General features: G+C 40.7%; 1 protein-coding gene across 19 annotated transcripts in view; it reads left to right on the forward strand.

The window, feature by feature from the left end:
• The window catches only part of EIF4G3 (eukaryotic translation initiation factor 4 gamma 3), a 366,388-nt gene that overhangs the window by 256,001 nt on the left and 90,130 nt on the right, over positions 1-20,257 (forward strand). For 14 of the 19 annotated variants that reach the window (XM_078145637.1, XM_078145635.1, XM_078145636.1 and 11 more), the window contains 2 exons: positions 931-1,039; positions 4,926-5,786. In XM_078145637.1, coding sequence (XP_078001763.1) covers positions 931-1,039; positions 4,926-5,786 — 970 coding nt within the window. The remainder of the gene's footprint in view (positions 1-930; positions 1,040-4,925; positions 5,787-20,257) is intronic. The other 5 variants (XM_078145620.1, XM_078145628.1, XM_078145622.1 and 2 more) reach the window with 1 other exon arrangement.

Here is a 20,257-nt window from a genome sequence, read left to right on the forward strand (position 1 = left end):
GGGTGATGGGGGGGATCCAAGCAACAACCAATTTCTGGAGTTAATCATTAGACGGCATTAATTCAGGAGAAAGGATGCTGGGTCTCTAGACAGAGGATCTGGATTTCAGTCTCATCTTTGCTCCATGTTCCTAGATGACCCGGAGCAAGTCCTGTAACCTCTCTGGCCTTCAGTTCGCCCCTTTGTAAAACAAGGTGGTTGGATTGAGGACCTCGCAGCTCCCAGTCCATAAGAGATTTGGAGGAGCAGGGCTGAATCCAGTTGGGGTGGGAGCTAAGAACATACTCAGCAGTCTCAATGGAAAGCCTCTTGAAGGCTGTTTCTAATTTCTCTCCAAAAAGAAGACAATCCCTTGCAGAGAAGTTAGAAAGAATCCAGAATTTATTCTCCAGAATTCTGCAGAATCTGGAAGGTATAATTGTCTCCAGAACCCGTTTTCTCATTTGTAAGATAATTGAATTTGGAGCAGCTGATCATCTCTTACACAGATCATCTCTCCTTTCCCTCCAAGCTGAATCCTTTCATGTACCACATGGAACAACTTAGCAAAAAGCGTTTAGGTGGGGAAGATAGTAAGCTTTTGCCATTCTTCTACTTCGATTTTTTATTGCTAGCATAGAGATTCCTCATGTCCTGAGAAGGAACACAAGAGGATGATGAACTGTATTTGTGACTGTTGCGCCATCTTCTTTTGCTGTGGTTAATAGTAATCATCTCTTCCTCCCTCCCCCTTTCCTGCCGCCTTTTTCCTTCCCCTCTTGCCTTTCCCATGTACTTTTAATTCAATTGGTCACTCCCTTTTTCCTTGCTTTATTTTTTTTCTTTTTAACCTTTCACCCCACTCTGTCTCTCCTACTTGCTTGCGTTCCATGTTGCTAGTTTTTATGTTCGCACGCTCATTATCACCCTTTTTTGTACTTCAAATCCCAGCAGCTGTCCAGCCAGGTCCCTGAGCACAGCCCCGTGGTTTATGGGTCTGTGGAGAACACTCATCTTGCTGCCGGCACCCCTGTCACTGCGCCTAGCGACCCGAAGCAAGGTTTGTTCATGGCTGTTTTCTCCCTGTTCTCTTGAGTTCTTTAGTCTTCTCTCTGTCTCTTTCTTGTTAATTATGTTTCCCTCCCTTCCTTTTCCCTCCCCCCCCCGGCCCCCACACTTATCTGTGTGAGGAAGGTATCCAGCCTCAAGACTCAGATCTTATCTTCACTTTAATGAAGCTGAGAGACATTGACTAGCAAAGTGTACTTCTGAGGAAGCTGAGTCAGGACTAGTTACAACTTTTCCCATTTTTACCTAAAATCTCATTGTCCCTTAACATAACACAACATTTCCCCTTTCTATAGCACTGTAGGGTTTACATAGTGTTTTTCTCCCTGTAACCCCATACGTACTTATTCTCAAGGCTGGTAACACTTTGCTTATAATTGGATTTCGCTATTTTTTAAAGAAATGCCATTTGTCTCCCTGAAATATTGGACTCCCCAGGCCATTTTTATTTATAATGTTAATTCTACTTGCCTCTACTACAAAATGCTAAAAAATTTCCTTGAAAATCCTAGCTGAAGTGTCTCTAGAATTGCAAAAGAAGAAGGCTTCTTTTTTCCTAAAGACATTTTAAAAATTGACTGACTCCAGAATGAGCTTCAGTGGTAATACAGTCAAATATCTGTAACCCATTGAGAATATCAGCATTATGTGAGACAGCCATGGCTTCCTTCTTAACTCTGCTTACCTAGATTTCAGGATATCTAAACCTGGGACCTGGCATAAAATTATGGTAGGAGTATTGGGTGCCCGTTGTATATACTTACGTGTGGGTGACTGCATTCCAGAGACAAATAGAAATAAATTTTGAATATTTGCTTCTTTGAATTATTCATGCTTTTATTACTTTCAATTACTTATAATTTGTTCCAGAATTTTTTTGGAATAAATTTTCAGTACTTTACTATTCTTTAAAATATTTTAAAATTGTCCTAGAATTTAAAGTGGAGGGGAAACTAATTGTGTAGACCAAATGTTAAGGGTCACATTATAAACCTACTAAAAGTTGGACTTGTAATATACTTCCATTGCATTACGCAGTAGTAATGTGTGATTATTGAGATGTAAGTATAGTATGTCCTAGAGTTTAAGCGTGGTGTTTAGGAGTTGGGTAGTATAAACCTGAGCCATTGCATCCTGCCTGTATTATGTTGAGGCTTCATGAAATTGAGAATTAAAATGTTCTTAATGGAAGAAAAAAACTGCAGACCACAAATTAACTAAAGACTCTATGCTGTCTTTGTTCCTCCAGAATTAGGCTTTCATGTACTCCTCTAGCTACTGGTGAGGAGCAAAGGAGGAGTTATGCTTGTTTTGAGCCAATTTAAAATGCATTAAAACCATGCTTTTTACCAAGGTTTGACAGATTCTTTTAGAGCATCTTGAAAAATCTAAAAATTAAAGTTGGAGAAAAACTTTACGGGGGAAAATAAACTGAGCATTTACAAATAGTTTGGTTTGCAGGCTCACAAATGACATAAAGTTCTTGAGTCAAAAATCAACCAGATGGCCAATTTTGGATATAGAGTAAATCTCAAAGCTTTCTCTTGGAAACGCGGTTGTTCATTCAGCGCTACTCTTTGGTGACGCTGGGGGTCGTGCCCAGTACACTTCAGACTTGACCCATAGCCTTAGTGCAGAATTGTTTTTGAGCTTCCTCCCCCACTTTGCCAAGAGAGGAAATCTTTTACACACTGACCTGCTGCCAGACCTGAGCTTTCTGAGGACACAATGGCCTTGTTCAGTTATTTGATGAAGAAGGATGCTAATGTTTGGATAAAACCCCTTTTGTGAGTTCAGACCTAGATTTTCAGAGGGTGTGGGAGAAGCTGACCAACATGGTTGTTCTTCATGCTTTTTGGTTAGTGCATTCAGTAATAAACATCAGTACTTCAGAGTTGTAAACTGTCAAAAAAAGAATGTTTCAAAATACCATGAAGAAAAGAGAAACCATTTTACATAAAAGGATTTTTTTTGTTTTGTTTTCTCCTTCCCCATGTTGTGATATGACATCACGTTGAAGACGCTCACACCTACTAGATGAGGAGAACGTGGGGGAATCAGAGGCCCTCTAGAGTCTAGGTAGTATCTGAACCACTTTTGGGGGGTGTTGGCTCATTAGAAAAGAGTAAAGAAAGCAAGAGCCAGGACTTGTTCTGGGGTTTGCCGTGACCTGGCCCCCTGCCTCCCCAAGGTTGTTTCTTTACTCTTCTGTCCTGAGCTGCCCCAGCCCCTGAGCCGCAGAGCCAGTGATCGCGCCACCGTTCCTGTGACTTCAGCAGTGCTGGGTATGCTTTGGTCGAAGCTCCCCCAAAGCAAATTCCTTTTGAGAAAACTGTGCTCCCTCTGATTATGAATGCAGAGCTCTTGGTTTGCAGTCCTTTTACCCACATTGTCATTTCATGCAGTGGTCATACAGGAGTGGGTGTACCCAAGGGCATATATAACCAGCCACGAGAGTAAATTAGAAATTAATGATTCCAGCAAGAACATTATTGCCCTACAGCTTAGTTTGATGGTTCTAACAGTATTTTGTGTTGTAAATAATACAGGGATTCCCATGTTTCCTCTTTACCACTGTAATCAAATGAGTGGTAGGGGCCAATTTTTAAATAGCATGAAACCTATAAATTAAAGTGAGTTTTAAGGCCATTTAGTTCAGAGACAAGAAAAACAGAAGTTTTATGAGTCTACCTGTAATGTTTACCACCAAGTGTATGTGATTAGGTGATTAGACCTTTGTTGACAGGCTTTTTGGCCAATATCTGGTGATAAAGGACAGGGATCGGTGATGCTTAAAAGTCTGTGGAAGAGAAAGTAAAGTTGTTTTTTTTTGTAACATAGGGATGCTCTTTCTAATGCATTTTAAAATTTGCTTTCTTTTTAATGATGGTCGTGCAGTCTTTGTTTCCAGTGAAGCCTGTCATCTTGCCAAACACCCACCTGGAAACTAGATGTAACTCACCTTCATTTTCAGTTCCCTAGATTAGCTTCCTTTCTCATACCTGGAATTTATAAATTCTGAAAGTGTATCTTTTAAAAAGTTCTTTATATTTTTGGTACCCTAAAAGTCTTTAGACTTTTTGTTTTGACAAAGGCTTAGGAAAACAAATGTTTTGTTTGCTGAACCTTATTTTCCTGAATGTCTACTTTGCCTCATACTTTTATAAATTCTTCACCATTTGAAGCCCTCACAAAAATTGTCAAAATTATCATTTGGCTCAAGCCATGAGATTCTTATTTCCAATTTCTTTCCACTTATAAGAAATATAATTTTAGTTTAATTTTTTAAAGGAGTTTTTATTTCACATATAGAAGGCTATTAGTCAGCAAATATTTCTGGAATGAGCTCTTTTTAAATACATGGAACCCCAAATTATCTGTCTGTGTTGAAAATCGGTCTCTGCCACAGACACAGAGCCTCTCATAGAAGAAGTTTCTGCGTGGAGCAGGAGCAGAAATGTGGCAAGGCTGTAGGCCTTTCTACCACGGGAACTAACCCTGCTTCCTTTAGTAGGCTCCCCTAGATGGGTTTTCTGGGAGTTCAGCTAGCTATCCCCATTAAGCCACCTGCTTTGACACATATCAATTTGCTAAAGTAGGCTTCCTGGGATATAAAACAGTCCTACTCCAAACTCAGACTTAAGGCTGTTGGGGATAGTTTTTTTTTGAAAGGATATGAGTTGGCAGTGGGTGTGATCTGAAGAAAAGAGGGGAGATGATTAATATTTTTCTAGGGCTGGTAGGTAATGCCTCATTTTTTGGTCTCTATATTATTGTTAAAGAGCTGTGGACTCTAAGACCAAAGAAGTAGCCCATGATAATGTGATGCAAATTGATACAAGAAGTCTTCTTAGACTTTGTATTTTTTCTTCCCCTAGAAGAGAAGCCAAAACCAGATCCAGTATTGAAGTGTCCTTCCCCAGCCCTTAGCCTAGAGCCTAGTGGGGAAAAGAAAGAACAAACTGGTCCGATACCTGAGACAACTTCAGTGGAATCTATAGCAGAGCTTCCTCCTCCTCCTTCTCCTCCTCCTCCTATGTCACCAACCACCATGGCTCCAGCTGCTCTCAGTACTGTTCCTCCCACCACCACCGCTGTCCCTCTGTGTAACCTGCCTGCCTTCACAGCGGATGGAGATGATCGATGTGAACTTGCTTCCCCGAAAGAGGACGTAATACCTTTGTCCAGTCCTGTACCTTGCACAGAAACGTCAAATCCGTCACCGACACACGAAGCGGAAGATGATGTATGCAAGGATCCTTGTAGCGTAGCACCCAGTGATGTTCCAGTGATTTCGACTGCAAACCTCATTAATGAAATGAATGGAGTTAGTGAAAAATTGACAGCTACAGAGAGTATTGTTGAAATTGTAAAACAGGAGATGTTGCCTTTGACTGTTGATCTGGAAGTTCTGGAAAATCCCCCTGAAGATCTAAAAGTGGAGAGCATATCGACACCTATCACCATTTCTGCTGTTCTTTCTCTTTCTCCATCTCCTCCTACTCCTCCAGCTTCCCCCCCTCCGGTTCCTGCTGCTGTTCCTGCTACTCTCACTACAGCTGGTGCTCCTCATGTTCCTGCTGCTGTTGCTGGAGTTTTAGAAGAAGAGGAAAACATAAGAGCTGCCCTTAGTGATGATGCAAAAGGTAACCAACCAAAAGTGGAGGTGGAAGCTGACGGGCAAACGGAAGAGATGGTGGATTCTCAGAACCTGAATTCAAGGAAGAGCCCTGTCCCAGGTAAGCGTTGCTCCTTTCAGAGCCTGTGATTTGCTGAGCAGGAGGAAAAGTCAGATTGATTGCATTGATTTTTTAACTGGCTGTTTTCCTTGTTTCATATATTTTAAGGATCTGTTATTTCATCTGCTTGGGTTATCCATCCACCTGGATGATCAGGACCTCTACACCTTTAAGAAACTGTCTTCCTAGGTTACTGTAGCGGCAAAAACAAACTTGATAGCTCGCATTAACTTCGCCCGTACCAGTTAGACCTAGTGTACAATTTGTATTCTGCAGGCCGCCTTAGACCCCGCCTCGATCACCACTGGGCCATGCAGAGGTATCAGAGTAGGGTATAATAGAGGACTGTTTTAATACAGAAAATAGCAAGGTTAAAATCTCTAGCCTGTTTTCATCTGTGGAGATTTTTTTTCAGTGTGTTCTGTAACATTCTTCCTGCTTTGTTGGCGTAGCATGTAAATGGAATTTTCCAAAATATGCATATAAAATACACTCAAGGAATGTGACATTTATTGATTTGATAGCCCATTAATTCCATTGTCTGAGTTGTTCTAAATCAGCTGTGCAGTAGTGTGGCTAGTGGGAATGGAGTCCTCCCAAGGCCTGTGTGATCTTGGCTCCCTGCTGGTTTGGGGGCTGACTTCAGAATGGAAGACGTAAGTCATGGTCTTTGTACATATAAATCCACTTCCTGCAAACTTGGATTGAAGAAGACAGGAAGCAGAGTAGCTGACTTAAGTTTGGAGATAATGTGCTTGGTTTTAAGAGAATAAAATGCCATCCTGAGAAATGTGAAGCCCTCTGCTTTTCAAATAGTGGAATCTTTTTCCTTTAAGTTTAATGTGGACTTACTGATCACTAAAGTATAGACTCTCTGTTTGCTAAATCAGTTCTTGATATCTACTGTAGTTGACTGTGGCCCTGGTTTTATACATATACTCTTCATTAAAGTCTTATAATCCCCATTGAAAGCTTTCCTCTTTTCAGCTACATTTGGGTCAATAGCATTGTAGTTTTATCTTAAAACCAATAAGGTCAGTCCCTTTTGGGGTAATTATGTTACTGTTGTCATTGCTTATCAGATTCAGCGCTATTTCCTTAAGTATTGGTGGTATAGACAGCAGTTAAATAGTTTGATGAGTAAGAGTGGGTTCCCAGAAGGCTGAGTTAGAAAAACAGAAGGGGGCTGTAGCTGGTCATTGCTGTCACCCCTATCCCCATCTTTGTTTATTGAGTGGTTGCTGTGTGTTACGTAGTGTAAAAGGGAATTTATATGTGCTTGTCCAAACCCTTGCCCCATCTAGCCATTCAACTGTCAATAGCCGTGAAGGGCTTTGAAAACCTTGAAGTGCACCATAAATGTGAGCTGTCAGTGTTAGCCAGCCCAGCCCAAAACTGGAGAATTCCCTCCACAACCCACTTGGGAAGTGGTCATTCAGCTTTTATTTGCTAAGTAATGAATGTAGGCCTGAACAGGTGGACATTAGCTATATAAAAATTCAGTTTGTAGCACATTTGAGGAAAGGCACCTAATAGATGACATAAAATCGAGATAACTAGAATTTGCTTTCAATGTTTTTATGGGGTTGGATGTCTTTATTCTATAACCTGGGGTCTGTGAATTTGGGTTTTTTAATTTTGGAAAACTATTAAAAATAATTGATTTCCATTGTAATCCTATGTAATTTATATCTTATATTTAAAATCATTCTTCTGAGAAAGGGGTCCATAGGCTTCAATAGAGTGGCTAAGGGCACACGAAAAAGGTTCAGTGATCCCTCTGTTCTACAGGCAGAGTTTCCTGATAGTGAAATGGTATTTTTTCCTACCGGACGATCATAATGGTTCATGTTTATCTAACTAACCCTTTACAGTTTGTCAAGTACTTTCCTTACACCTCTTTGGGGGTAGCTTTAGTGGGGATAATGAAGAGCTCTGTTTCCTGTAGTCTTTGCTAAAAGCCATGAATTTAAGTGGTACCATTTTCCTGGGAGTTGTTCTTCCAGATTAGAGTTGAGCCTGAATACAAGGAGCTGTCTTTCCAGGGAATTGGTGTATACTACAAACAGGAGTTGCCGATCAAGGTGTGGTTTTTTTCTACACATGCAAGATATATAGTGCCTATAGCAGTGCATTTGGAGGTGAAGTAGAATGAATGAACACAAAAGTGTGTGCACATATCTGTTCTATAATTAAATTATGTACTTCTGCCTTAGAGATTGTCAGTTCCCTATCTGTGCTAAATTAATCCTAAATTAATTTTCAAGTCCATTTTAATAATGAGTTGAAAATGGCACAGTGGAATTTATTAAAATGCAAAAATCATAAAATACCGATGAGCCTACAAAGGCAGCAATAAAATATAATAAAGTGGCCTATAAAGGGTGTTAATGGAATCATTGTAGTAAGCTTAGGCTGCTCTCGCTGCTGCAGAAGTTGTTGAACAGACCATGTTGAACTGAGTTTATCATTCTGAGCCTGACAGTCTTTTTTACCACTTCCTTTTGGTAACTTTTTTTTTTTATCCCACTCGTATGCATGTGACTTGTAGAAAGAATTAGTCAGGCAAAGGATAGATGGTTGTAAAAGGAAATGTTCCCTTTTCCCAATGGTCAGATTTCATTTTCGAGGCCACTCAGGTCAAATTTCATTTTCTGATTGATGTGTTAATTCATGTGGATAGATAGGATTGGTTAAGCTGGACATTGCTTTGCCTTTACCTCTTGCAGTCAACTTCTTATACCTCTGTTATCTCAAGTTAACTACAAGTAATGTAATAAGTGTCATGGAGCAGAGCCAAGGTGGGAACTCAGGAAATCCAGATCTTTCCACTGTGCTGCTGCCGCTGGGCATTATTAGCAAGTGAGACTACCATGACCACTTTTGGGAATGATATCTAAGTTGGTGCAGTTTTAGAACCTCAATGATAATTTAAGCCAGGTGTAATTGAGCATTGGGAAAGTTGTCTTCCATCACCCAAATTTACACGTACTGATTGTACCAAGATCCAAGGGATTTAATTCAGTTCAGTGAACATGTATTTATTTTTTAAGGAAGAGTCTAGTTCAAACTCTCATTACCTGGACAATTGCCTCTTAACCATTTTCCTTATCTGTATCCCTTTACAGTCTGCATCAGCAACATATCCAAAACAATAGATATTTGTTAAGTTTTTACTCCATTCAGAGCACAATGAGATGTGTTAGGAATGATGCAAAGATTAAGTAAGGTTAAATGATCCTTGCTCTCACAGAGCCCATATTCTAGTATGAAGTAATAATAATAATGATGATGGTAACAATAATAATATATACATACATGCAAATACCATACACAAGTAATACAAGATGAGCATGAGAAACACGCAAAACAGTGTCTTTTTAAGATCTGCTATGGAAAAGACAACATTTGAACTTGTTCTTGAAATAAGAAGGTCTTTATGAGGCCTCAGGTATACCTTACTCTATCTAGCAATAAGGTCCTGGGTTGTCAGGGCATCAGTGGGCATGTGATGCAACAAACAGGCACACTTAGTGTGGAAATAACATTAACTTAGAAATTAAAGGCCCTGGTTTTAAATACTAGCTCTTCTGCTTGATACCAGATTCACATGAGGGTAGGAAAGAAGGAAGAAAATAGTTTATTTAGTAATTCAACAAATATTAAGAAAATGCCTACTATGTAGTAGGCCTATGATTGCCAGCAAATTGGTGTTTTGTCACAGAAGCTTCTTACTGATGGGTCGTGTGTAACTGATAGGTGTTTTTGAAATTTTTGTAAACCTAGACTAGTCCTTTGCTAGATGTTCCTCAGACAAATGAAAGAATGAGATGTTGTTCCTGCTTTCAAGGGCTTGCAGCCTAGTTGGGAACAAAAATGCAGGAAAGAATTCGAGTGCCATTGAATGTTGTACTAGTGCTGTCCGTGAGCAGAACCAGACGCGAGTGTCATGCAGCAATGTTGTGAAGAAGGAACTGGCTCGAGCCAGGCCTTAAAGGATGTGTAACTTTAAGGCCTGAAGCCCCCAGTGATGCCACAGCAGTCCAGTCGAATCAATCAGGGTGGATTCAGGCCTTTGCTTCATCATAGACAGAGTTGAGGGCAGAGAAGGGAGACCGCTAAGTAGGCTTTTTTTTCCCTCATCTCATTTTTGCTGCTTCTGTGCTGTTGGCAGGTTATAAGCATGCTCTGTAAGTAATCAGGCCTGGGAGTTACGGTGGTGGAGAGTCTGCCATGTTGGGTCTCAGGTGGGATAAATAAGCATTGTAGAAAAGCGACTGTAGGGGCGTGTGATAGCTTTACCTTTCTGCCATCTCTGTTAGGAAAGAGTCAACTCTAGTTGCTTAGAAGTTTGTGTTGAATACCTAGTGAACAAATTTGGGACTTAAAAGATTATCCCCAATTGTATAGTTCTCAGAAGGTAATGTCCTGACATTTTCTGGCTCTTTTTCCCAGGGCGGGGGGGGGGGAGTTGTTGGGTAGAAAAGGAAGGGGACACACACACACACACACACACACACACACACACGCGTACGTTTTCAGTCTTTTAATACATAGGTCATGCCTTTACTGCAAAGCCCCGTGGATTTTATAGTAACTCCAAAGATCAAAATCTGACATATTCCAAAGATAATTAATAAAGCTTTACAAATTGGTTCTAGCAGGACTTTTTAAAAGTATTCTGTTTTCCAGTTAAAAATAAAAGGGATCCATATGTTCTTGATAGAGAACATTGACTAGTTTTTTGTCCTGGGTCCTGCTGTTGTCAGCTAGGAGGTGAGGTCTCAAGCACCGGAATTCAGGTGGTAGCAATAGTAACGGATCCATCTTCGCCTGTTGTCTAGTGGAAGGAGTGTGGAATTTGAAATCGGAGGATCTGGGCTTAGATTTATAGTCTTCACTTCTCAGGGCCAAAGTTTCCAATGAGTGAATGACATAATCTATTAAGTATTTGCTATGTGCAAGGCGGCAGCTAGGTGGTATGGTATATAGAGTGGTGGACCTGGAGTCAGGAAGACTCATCTGAGTTCAAATCTGGCCTCAGAAATTCAATAGCTGTGTGATTGGAGGCAAGTCATTTAACCCTGTTTGCCTCAATTTCCTCATCTGTAAAAATGAGCTGGAGAAGGAAGTGGCAAACTGTTACTCTGGTATCTTTGCCAAGAAAACCCCAAATGGGGTCACAAAGAGTCGAACACAACTGAAAAACTACTGAACAGCAAACAAAATGTGCAAAGCACCGTGCCTAGTACTGGACAGGTTCTGCTCTCCAAGAGCTCACAGTTTCCATAAGACGTTGGATGGAAAAGCCTATGATACTTAGGGTGTAGCAGCAAAACAAATCTGAATGCCTCTTCTTTAATGTCATTTCTAGTGACAAAACTATCTCCATTTCTGAGGTAGAACCCTTTGACGGGGCTGAGGACTTTGGTGCGAGAACATTCTCTTCCAGGTCTTCATTATATATTGCTACAGAAGAGCAAAGCAGCAGCACTCTCAGAAAGAAGCCACTACCAGCCTGTACCTCCCCAGGGGCTGCTCCCCAGCATGATGGCTCTGGGCCTGAGCTGGAGAGGGTGCTCCCACTCTGGGGGTCCCCTGCCTGTCAGTGTCAGGTGGTGGTGGCAGTAAGGAAAGGGGGTTCCTTTCCCACGTGATTACTCCCCTTAGTAATGGCTGTGGGGCCTAGGCCAAAAGCAGGGGTGGTAGTTGAAGGGAGACAGAGGTTGGGTTCAGGGTCCTAGGGGAGGTCGTGGTTGTGACTGAGGTAGTTTGATTTACCTGGTACGTACTGCCTGGCTTCCTGTCCTGGCTCTGACAATGAGCGCGTAGTCATGTTGCCGTGGGCAAGTCAATTTATCTATCTGAGCCTCAGTTTCTACATCATGAAGTACATACATTTGTCTGTATCACCGTTGTGATAAAAATGTGTTATAAATCTCAAGCCTTATAGAAGTATGATATATCATTTTTTAAACTGTGGGGTCAAAGGAAGTTGTGTTTTTGATACAGACATTTTTGCTGTGTTTTTTAAATGTTATATGGCTTATGGATCTTTTGAGAGCCACAGTCTCTGAGTCAGAGCTGCAAGTGACTCAAAGACACATGGTAGGTGCACAAGGAGGAGAGAATATTATCCAGGAAACAGCTCTGATGAGACAAAAAAAAAAAAAAGAGGTGGCTGAGGAGACCGGTTTGGTGCTCAGCAGCCAGCTCAATGCTAAAAGAGATCTCTATCTGCATGACTCTGACAGAGAACAAGCATTGGTAGCAGATGGCTGCAGATGCTTGGCGGGGTAGCCTCAGAATTGTGTCAAGATTACTAAGTCCCAGAAGAAATGAAGGCCTTTGAAGAAAGCTAAAGACAGCATCAATGTTGGGTTTTTGTTTTGAACCAGAATTGAGCCAAATCAAAGGGAGAGTAGAACTGCTGCTGGGGATGAGTAGAACAGTGAGAACCAAGAGAGCTGCTTGATCTGACCTACCAAGAACAGAGTAAAAATGGCTCTTAAGGCACTGGTGCCCAGCAGGAATGAGGAGATCCTGAAACAGCACCTTGGGCTTCGAACGCTTGAAGAGAAGAGGCGATGGGATTGCTGAGGCACAGTCAGTGCTATTTAAAAATTGTGGAGAATGGGAGAAGTACCATTGGACTGGAGAAGATTAGTCGGTGTTATTTTCAGAAAGAGAAGTGTACGGTCTGCAAACTACAGGCCAGTGACTCCTGGCCAAATTCTCAAACCGAACATCTAGAAAAACAGGAAATAATGATCACTGAGCCAACATGGCTTAATGAAGAAAAGGTTATGCCAAAGTAACCTTATTTCCTTTTTTTGTGTCACTTGTCAGACTGTCCACAGGAAAATTCTGTAGAGCATTGGATGATCTTATGAGAGAAGAATCCTATGTGAGCTTGGCAATCGCATAATCAGTTGGATTCCAGACTAGGTGACTAGGTGTTACCTTGGTGCCTCAACTAGTACGTGCCACAGGCTCTGTTCTTGTCCTTTGGCCACTGAACCTTTTTATCGATGACTTAGATAAAGGCTTATGTGGTGTTCTTACACGTTTGCAGATTTATTAACCAGTTGACAGGGATTTATTAAGTGCCTGGCGTTTGCTGAGGAAGTGCTAAGTGCTAGGGATGTGAAGCAAAAGCGGTTCTTGACTTGAACGATCTTCCATTCTAACAGGGGAGGTAGCAGGTATATGTAGGATACAAGTGGAGTAGATGAAGTCTGGAAAGGTAGCTGGAGGGTCTGGGAAAGGCTGCCTGCAGCAAGGTGCTGCTCCTGCCACTTTGTGAAGTACTCCAGGGCACAGAAATGGGAGATCAGCAGAGTTGTGGCTTTTCTTCATCTCTCTTCAGCATATGAGTAGAAGCAAAGGGAGTGAGTTTTGGGAGCAATACTGGCTTAGGACAAGGGAGCCAGAGATTCAAGAGTAGAAGATAATGTATGATCAAAGTGGTTCACCTTGACAAGGGAGGAAAGAGTATCTAGAATAGGAGTGACAGGATGGTTCAGTCCTGAGGGATGGGAAGGATCAGAGGTCATGATAAAGGTAATGCATAAGGTAGGAATAAGTCACAGGGAGAAGGTGGAAAGAGAAAAGATTATGATCACATAAAGAAAATTCTGAGTTCTTGAACATGGAAATGGAACACTGGGGATCACAAGATCAAGGATGTGTAGCTGATGTGTTATAGAGGAGTAATCATGGGAGTTTTATAGTTGGAAGAACTGTGAAATAGGGTATTTGAGGGGAAATCAGCATGTGTTATTATGAGAGCAGGAGCTGGGATGGAAACGATATCCTGGGAAGTTAAGTAGATAATTCCTATTAGAATTATGATTGGATGATTAATTTAGATAACACAAATCTCGAAGGAGGAGAAGTTGATAAGAGATAGCAGTTTTGGAAAAGCTGGAAATAACAATGGGGAGCAAAGAGTATTCCAGTTCTTCAGGGCGTAGGGAATGGGGAAGGAGTTGAATGCAGCCATTACTGGAAAGAATGGCCTGGGAGCCAAGTTTCAGGGAATGCCAGAAGGTGGAGGGAGAAAGAGAGAAGGTGGTATACAATAAAAGGTATTTTGTTAATTATGGAGTGGGAGTTTCAGAGGTCACAGTGTGAAAGTGAAAGGATCTGATGTGGGATGTGAAAGGTAGGATAGGCTTGAGGTGGATAAAAATAAGGGAATGGACTTTGAGGACTGAGTGGGGTGGTCTTTTATGTCTTTTACAGTTAGGGGTTCAGTATTACTGAGATGGGTAGGGGAAAGCCATGAGGGAATAAGTCTGAACAAATGTCAATGAAGTCCATTATTGAAAGCAGGTGATTAGAATGTTCAGAGTTTTGAAGTTTCAAAACACAGCACTTACCTGTCTGTCCTACCCGGTGCCTGTATCTAAGGAGGTGGTTTAAGCCTACCTCTTAGTAGGCTTGAACAGGAGGTTTGTGTGGCCCTTCTGGGGACATTCACATTTCTCAAGGCCTCTGAGGGTGTTGTAACCTTCAGAGCGCCTCAGAGCTTGATGAGGAGGTAGAAAAATGGTGTGTCCAGGCCTGCCTGGACCAGAAGGGAAGCAGGCCTGCTTGTTGTGGTCTTTAGGGCATGTCCCTTCCCTCCCTGCCATCCTGGAGAAATGAGTGAGGGTGGCGTGCCTCATGATTCCTGTCAGATTCGCAGATGGCACAGACTGGGGGCCAACACTGTTAAGATGAAACCAAGTCAGAACAAATGCTCTGTCATAGATCCAGGTTTCAAAAATCAGTTTCATAAATACAACCGGAGAAGTGAGGCGTTCTCAGATAACACTTTTTGGTAGATCTAGGGGATCTCTGAATCTGAGCTCAGCAGAAGTCAGCAGCATGATAGGAAATCAGAAAAGCTAGTGAGATCTTGGGTTCTGTTAAGAGAAGCGATGTTCCTGATAATAAGGAGATGTTCTCTGTCCTCTGCCTTAGCCAGACCCCATCTGGAGTGTAGGGTTAGTTCTAGGACATTGACATTGTCCACAGTGGGGGGCCACCAGAATGTGAACTACTGCCTGGGTAAAAAAGGGTGAGGGGAAGACTAGGAGGGGGAACTCTTTGTCAAGTCTTTAAAGGGCTGTCATAGGAAATAGGAATTCAGTTCTCCTTGTCCCCAGAGACAGAACTAGAAGCGATGGTGGGCAGTTAAAGAGGCCAACGGAGGCTTCACGTCAGGGGGAAAATTGGCTAATGATGAGTTAGACCCAAGTGGAATGGATTTTCTCTGAAGGGAGTGTGTTCCACCATGCTGGGGATCTTCGGAAATATTAGAGTGAAGATTCTTTGGAAGTCTTTTCCAGCTCTAGAATTCTGTGATTCTGTGAAATGAGTATGTGGGAAAGAAATGGGCACCTGTAAAATCTGAAAACACAAAGAGGCTTTGACTCCGCGTAGTGATGTGGTCTTAGGGAGGCTTTTTTTGACACTGATTGTTATGTTGATAGTTTTTCTCATGTCGAATAAGTTACAGATGCAGCTATTGTAAATCCTGTTTGGTCATGATGAATTCTTTTTATATATTGCGGCACTCTGTTTGCTAATATTCAGTGTAGTTGAGTTCCTCCTGTCCCCTTCCCCCCACATATGCATTTATATTTAAGGAAATTGGTCCAGATTTTCTCTTTTAGTTTTATTTTTACCAGATTTAAACATTCATTGTGCAGTGTCCGCCTGTATATTTATGAGGTTTCCATGTAATACAGGTATTGTTTGTTCTTGGAAGTTTTAAAAGAATTCACCTGTGAATCTGGACGAGGTGAATTCTTACCAGGGTAATTTACATTTTTATGCATAAATATCTATTTCCTTTATGTTTTCTAATTTGAGCTTTTGTGTAGTATTCCCTTTGTATTGTAATACTATTAACTTCTTTTGTATTTGCCATCTTTTAAATTTTGTAATGTATCTTACTTGTTTTTCTCTCACTTTTTAATGATTTGTGAATTTTATTGGTACTTAACAAAAAACCCTAATTTTTATGCATTTATCAATCCGAGTGTTCTTTTCATTTTCAATTCAGATTATTTCTGCTCTTAATTTTATAATTTCTTATTCTTTTATGACTATTGTTTTGTCCTTTTCGTAGTGATTTTAGGTATAAGCGTAATCCAGTTATTTTATCTCATTAATTTAAATGACAGATTTGCTTCTAAAAATTTTTGTGACTGCATCCCATGGACGTTGATGTGTGGCATTGTTGCCTGTCTTTTATTGTTTTCTGATTTGTTTTTACTTCAACCAGATGATTATATGAATGGATACAGAAAAAATCTGAGATAAAATCCAGTATTTATCTGTGATAAAAATACTAAAAAGAGGGGCAGCTAGGTAGCGCAGTGGATAGAGCAGCAGCCCTGGATTCAGGAGGACCTGAGTTCAAATCTGGCCTCAAACATAACAACACTCATTAGCTTTGTGACTCTGGACAAGTCACTTAACCCCAATTGCCTCACCTAAAAAAAAATACTAAAAAGAACAAGAATATAATAATAAAATCATAAACACAACAAAATCTTCCTTTAAATCCATATCCAATATCATATGTAATGGAGAGACACTAGAAGTGTTCTCACTTTTCATTACTTTTGTATGACACAGATTAAAAATTCTAGCAATTGAACGGAGATAAAAAAGATGTTAGAGGTATTAACATTGGAAATGAAGATGGAAGTGTTTTTTTTGTTTGTTTGTTTCTGGGAGGGTTTTTTTTGGAGGCAATCAGGTTTAAGTGACTTACCCAGAGTCTCACAGTTAGTAAGTATGTGAGGCCATATTTGATCTCAGGTCCTCTTGACTCCAGGGCTCTTGCTTTATCCACCATGCCACCTAGCCATCCCAAAGTATGTTTTTATTTGCAGATGATACGTAGTATGTTTTGGATATCTAACTGGCTCAAAAATAACATTCAAACAAAGGAGTTTCGCAAAGTCAGGCTGCAAAATTAACCCACAAAAAAATTTGGATTCTTGCTTAATGTCAGTAAACATCATGAAAGCATTATGAAAAAGTACCATTTACAGTAATAAGAACTATCAAATATATGGAAATTAGCTTACCTAGAACTACGTAATCTATGTAAGGACAACTTACACATAGAGATGTCTGTAAAACAATACAAAGTAGATACAAGGTGACCTTGGATGGAGAGGGGAGGTAGAAAGTAGAGGCAGCAGGAAGGGCCAGGAAAGAAACTCCTCCTACAGAAGCGAGAAGCTGGGGGGTGAAGGTGAAGAGTAGGAGTAGTCCAAGCATGAGGGACATCATTGTTCTTGGATGGGTTGAATTTATATAGTAAAATTATAATATTTGCCAATTTAATTTATGTAATTAATGTAGTATTGGTCAAAAAACTTAGGGTTTTCTTCACAGAAGTAGATAATAATAAGGACTAAAAATTATATAGCCCATTAAGATTTACAAAGTGAATTTTGCATATCTATTCATTTGCATGTATGGGAAGTCTTGTATTTTGTCCTCATGAGACTCTTGGGAGATAGGTCCTATTATTATCCCCATTTTACGGATAAGGAAACTGAAGCTCAGCAGGGTTAATTGTCCTGTGTAAGGCCACACAGCTAATAAGGTCCAAGGCAGCTTTTGTATTGAGGTCTCCATGACCTCCCAGGTCTACTAAATGTGCTCCCTAGCTATCTCTAGGTGAATCAAAATCAAACAGATACTATAGAGGAACAAATTGGCAAAAATGTCAAGGTGCATTTGATTAAGATGTCCTTGATTATGTTAAAATTTTTATATTTTTATAACAACAAAAGACAATATCAAAAAAGACATAAAAAAATCAAAATCCAAAGAAGACCCAATTGAGGGAATATTTGTGGCCAATTTGACAACTAAAATTTCTAACAGGTGTAACATTTGTGACGATAACTCCTATATCACCTGAATTACTTGGTCAAAAATCTAAAGATATCTTCAGAGAAGGAAATATATTTTTCAATCATATAACATTTTTTGTTTGGAAAAACTGTTGACCCTTTCTCCAATCAAAGAGATATAAATTAAACCAACCAAATTAAATCCTACTCATTCCACTTGGTGCCTATGAGGCCATGGAGAAGAACAGTTGGGGACAGTTGTGTAACAGCCATTTCACTAGAGCAAGTTGTGAGGATGAGATTCACAGAATGAGAAATTTAAAGAAAGGTCCTTATGCACAATGCAGAGGCAAAAAGAGGGCAGCCCTTTCATAGGACAGAGGACCAATTTGCTCTGGTCAAAGAAGTGAAAAATGTATAGGAAGCAACACAAACTTCTGATGGAAGAGTTGAAACACTGGCTCAGATTTTAGGATATTTTGTATATTAAAATTAATTTTTTTATATATATGAGAAATTGTCTGGAAACATGCATTGTTGAGTTCCTGGAGACAAGACTGGGAATACCCAGTCTTATAGCTAGAGAAGGGGAGGGAGGGGGATTTCTTCTAGTGTGGAGGCCCTGAAGAATCTCAAGGCCCAACCTCCTCAACAGACAAATGGTGATTCTGGGTATTAGCCCTGGGATTCTTTCTAACAATCCTAATTTTGAGTATTCTGGGGCTCACTCTTTTATTTATTTATTTATTTGTTCACTCATTCATTTATTTTTGTGAGGCAGTCAGGGTTAAGTGGCTTGCCCGGGGTCACACAAATAAGTGTCATGTGTCTGAGGCCAGATTTGAACTCAGGTCCTCCTGATTCCAAGGCCGGTGCTCTATCTACTGCGCCAACTAGCTGCCCTGGCTCACCCTTTTAAAGAAAGAAGGTGAGATGCCTGGACAATAGTGTCTGCCTATTGGAGAGAAAAGGATCCCCAGTCTAACCTTCTAGCCAGAAAGGAGGGACCTGTTGGGCCTATAGCCTACCCCTTGAATAGAAGAGGTGTTTCCTATGACTTGTTTGTGCCAGGAAGGTCCACTTCGAAGATGGTTGCCTCTCTCTTCCGGGTTGATTTTCCTTCCAAGTGAGTCCAGGCCCTGAGGATAATGATTCTCAACTCTTTTTCACTCATAGCACTATATTCTTGACTGTAAGAATCCTGTCCATTGACTGTTTCCATTAGCAGCCATATAGGAGAAGGCCAAGATTTGTCCCTGGGCAGTTTTCCTCAGTAGGAGCAGACATTTTGTGGAGATCTTTGAACTCACAGGGTTTGATGGATTTTGAGGTTAGTAACATCTACATGTAACATGCTAGTTCTTGTATGTATGCTGGATAATTAAAATTCACATTAAATTCATATTAAAACAAAATTATTTATATATTTTTTCTATAAGAAGATGACAAATAGAATTTTATGGCTTGCCTAGCAAAACGTGAGCAGTTTGCCATTTCTTTCTCCAGCTTATTTTACAGACGAGGAAACCAAGGCAAAGAGGCTTAAGGGACTCATCCAGAATCACACAGCTAGTAAGTGTCTGAGGCCCGATTTGAACTAAAGAAAAGATGAGTCTTCTCGACTCCCGGCCTCATACTTTATCCACTGTGCCACTTAGCTGCCCAAACCACTACTGTATCTTTGTCAAGAAAACCCCAAATGGGATCATGAAGAGTCTCTGGGGTGAAAGCGTTACTCACTGGAATGTGGGGAAAGACAACCCTAAGTTTTCTCTTTTCAGGGGAGTCCAAACCACAATGTGTTGCTCTGAATCTAGGAAATTGTAAAGGGCCTTTTGAGGGGAAGATGAGACTCTTTGTGTCAGTCAGTCAATCAATAAACAGTTATTAAACACCTACTATTTGCCAGGCATTGAGCTAAATCAGGAATACAAAAAGAGACAAAAGACAGTCTCTTGCCCTTAAGGAGCTTACAGTCTAATGAGGGAGACACCAATGCAAGCAAATATATACAAGGTACACTGTTATACAGGATAAACAGGAAATCATTAACAGAAGAAAGGTACTAGAATTAAAAGGGAGTCAGGAAAGGCTTCCTATAAAAGATGAGATTTTAGTTGGGACTTAAAGGAGGTCAGGGAAGCCAGGGGTAGAGATGAAGAGAAGGAGAATTCCAGGCCTGGGAGACAGCCAGAGAAAATGCCCAGAGCTAAGAAATGGAGTGGCTTATTTGTGAACAATTGTAGAGAGTAGATAATGGTGTCATTTGTCTAGTGGCTGTTTTGAGTTTTCTGTAGTTTGTGAGATGCCACAAAATCCTTGTGTGTATGTGTGTGTGCAGACACACACCACACACACACACACACACACACACACACACACATAGTGATCATAAGCACTGGCACTCTGGGAACTGGGAACTCTTTTACCCGATAGCTTGAAAGACCTGGACACAAGTTATTTTCTGCGAAGTATGGGGAGGGCCTAAAGTTAGACCAAGAAAAAGGATTCAAGGATGGAAACTCTCCCCAAGATGGAACCTGAGCCACATCTCACCTAGGCTGCTAGGTCACAAGTTATCTCAGCAAACAAATTGAG

This window comes from Phascolarctos cinereus, unplaced genomic scaffold (genome assembly GCF_003287225.1).
Source record: "Phascolarctos cinereus isolate Bilbo 61053 unplaced genomic scaffold, phaCin_HiC Scaffold_726;HRSCAF=1367, whole genome shotgun sequence".
In the NCBI taxonomy this organism is placed as follows: Eukaryota; Metazoa; Chordata; class Mammalia; order Diprotodontia; family Phascolarctidae; genus Phascolarctos; species Phascolarctos cinereus.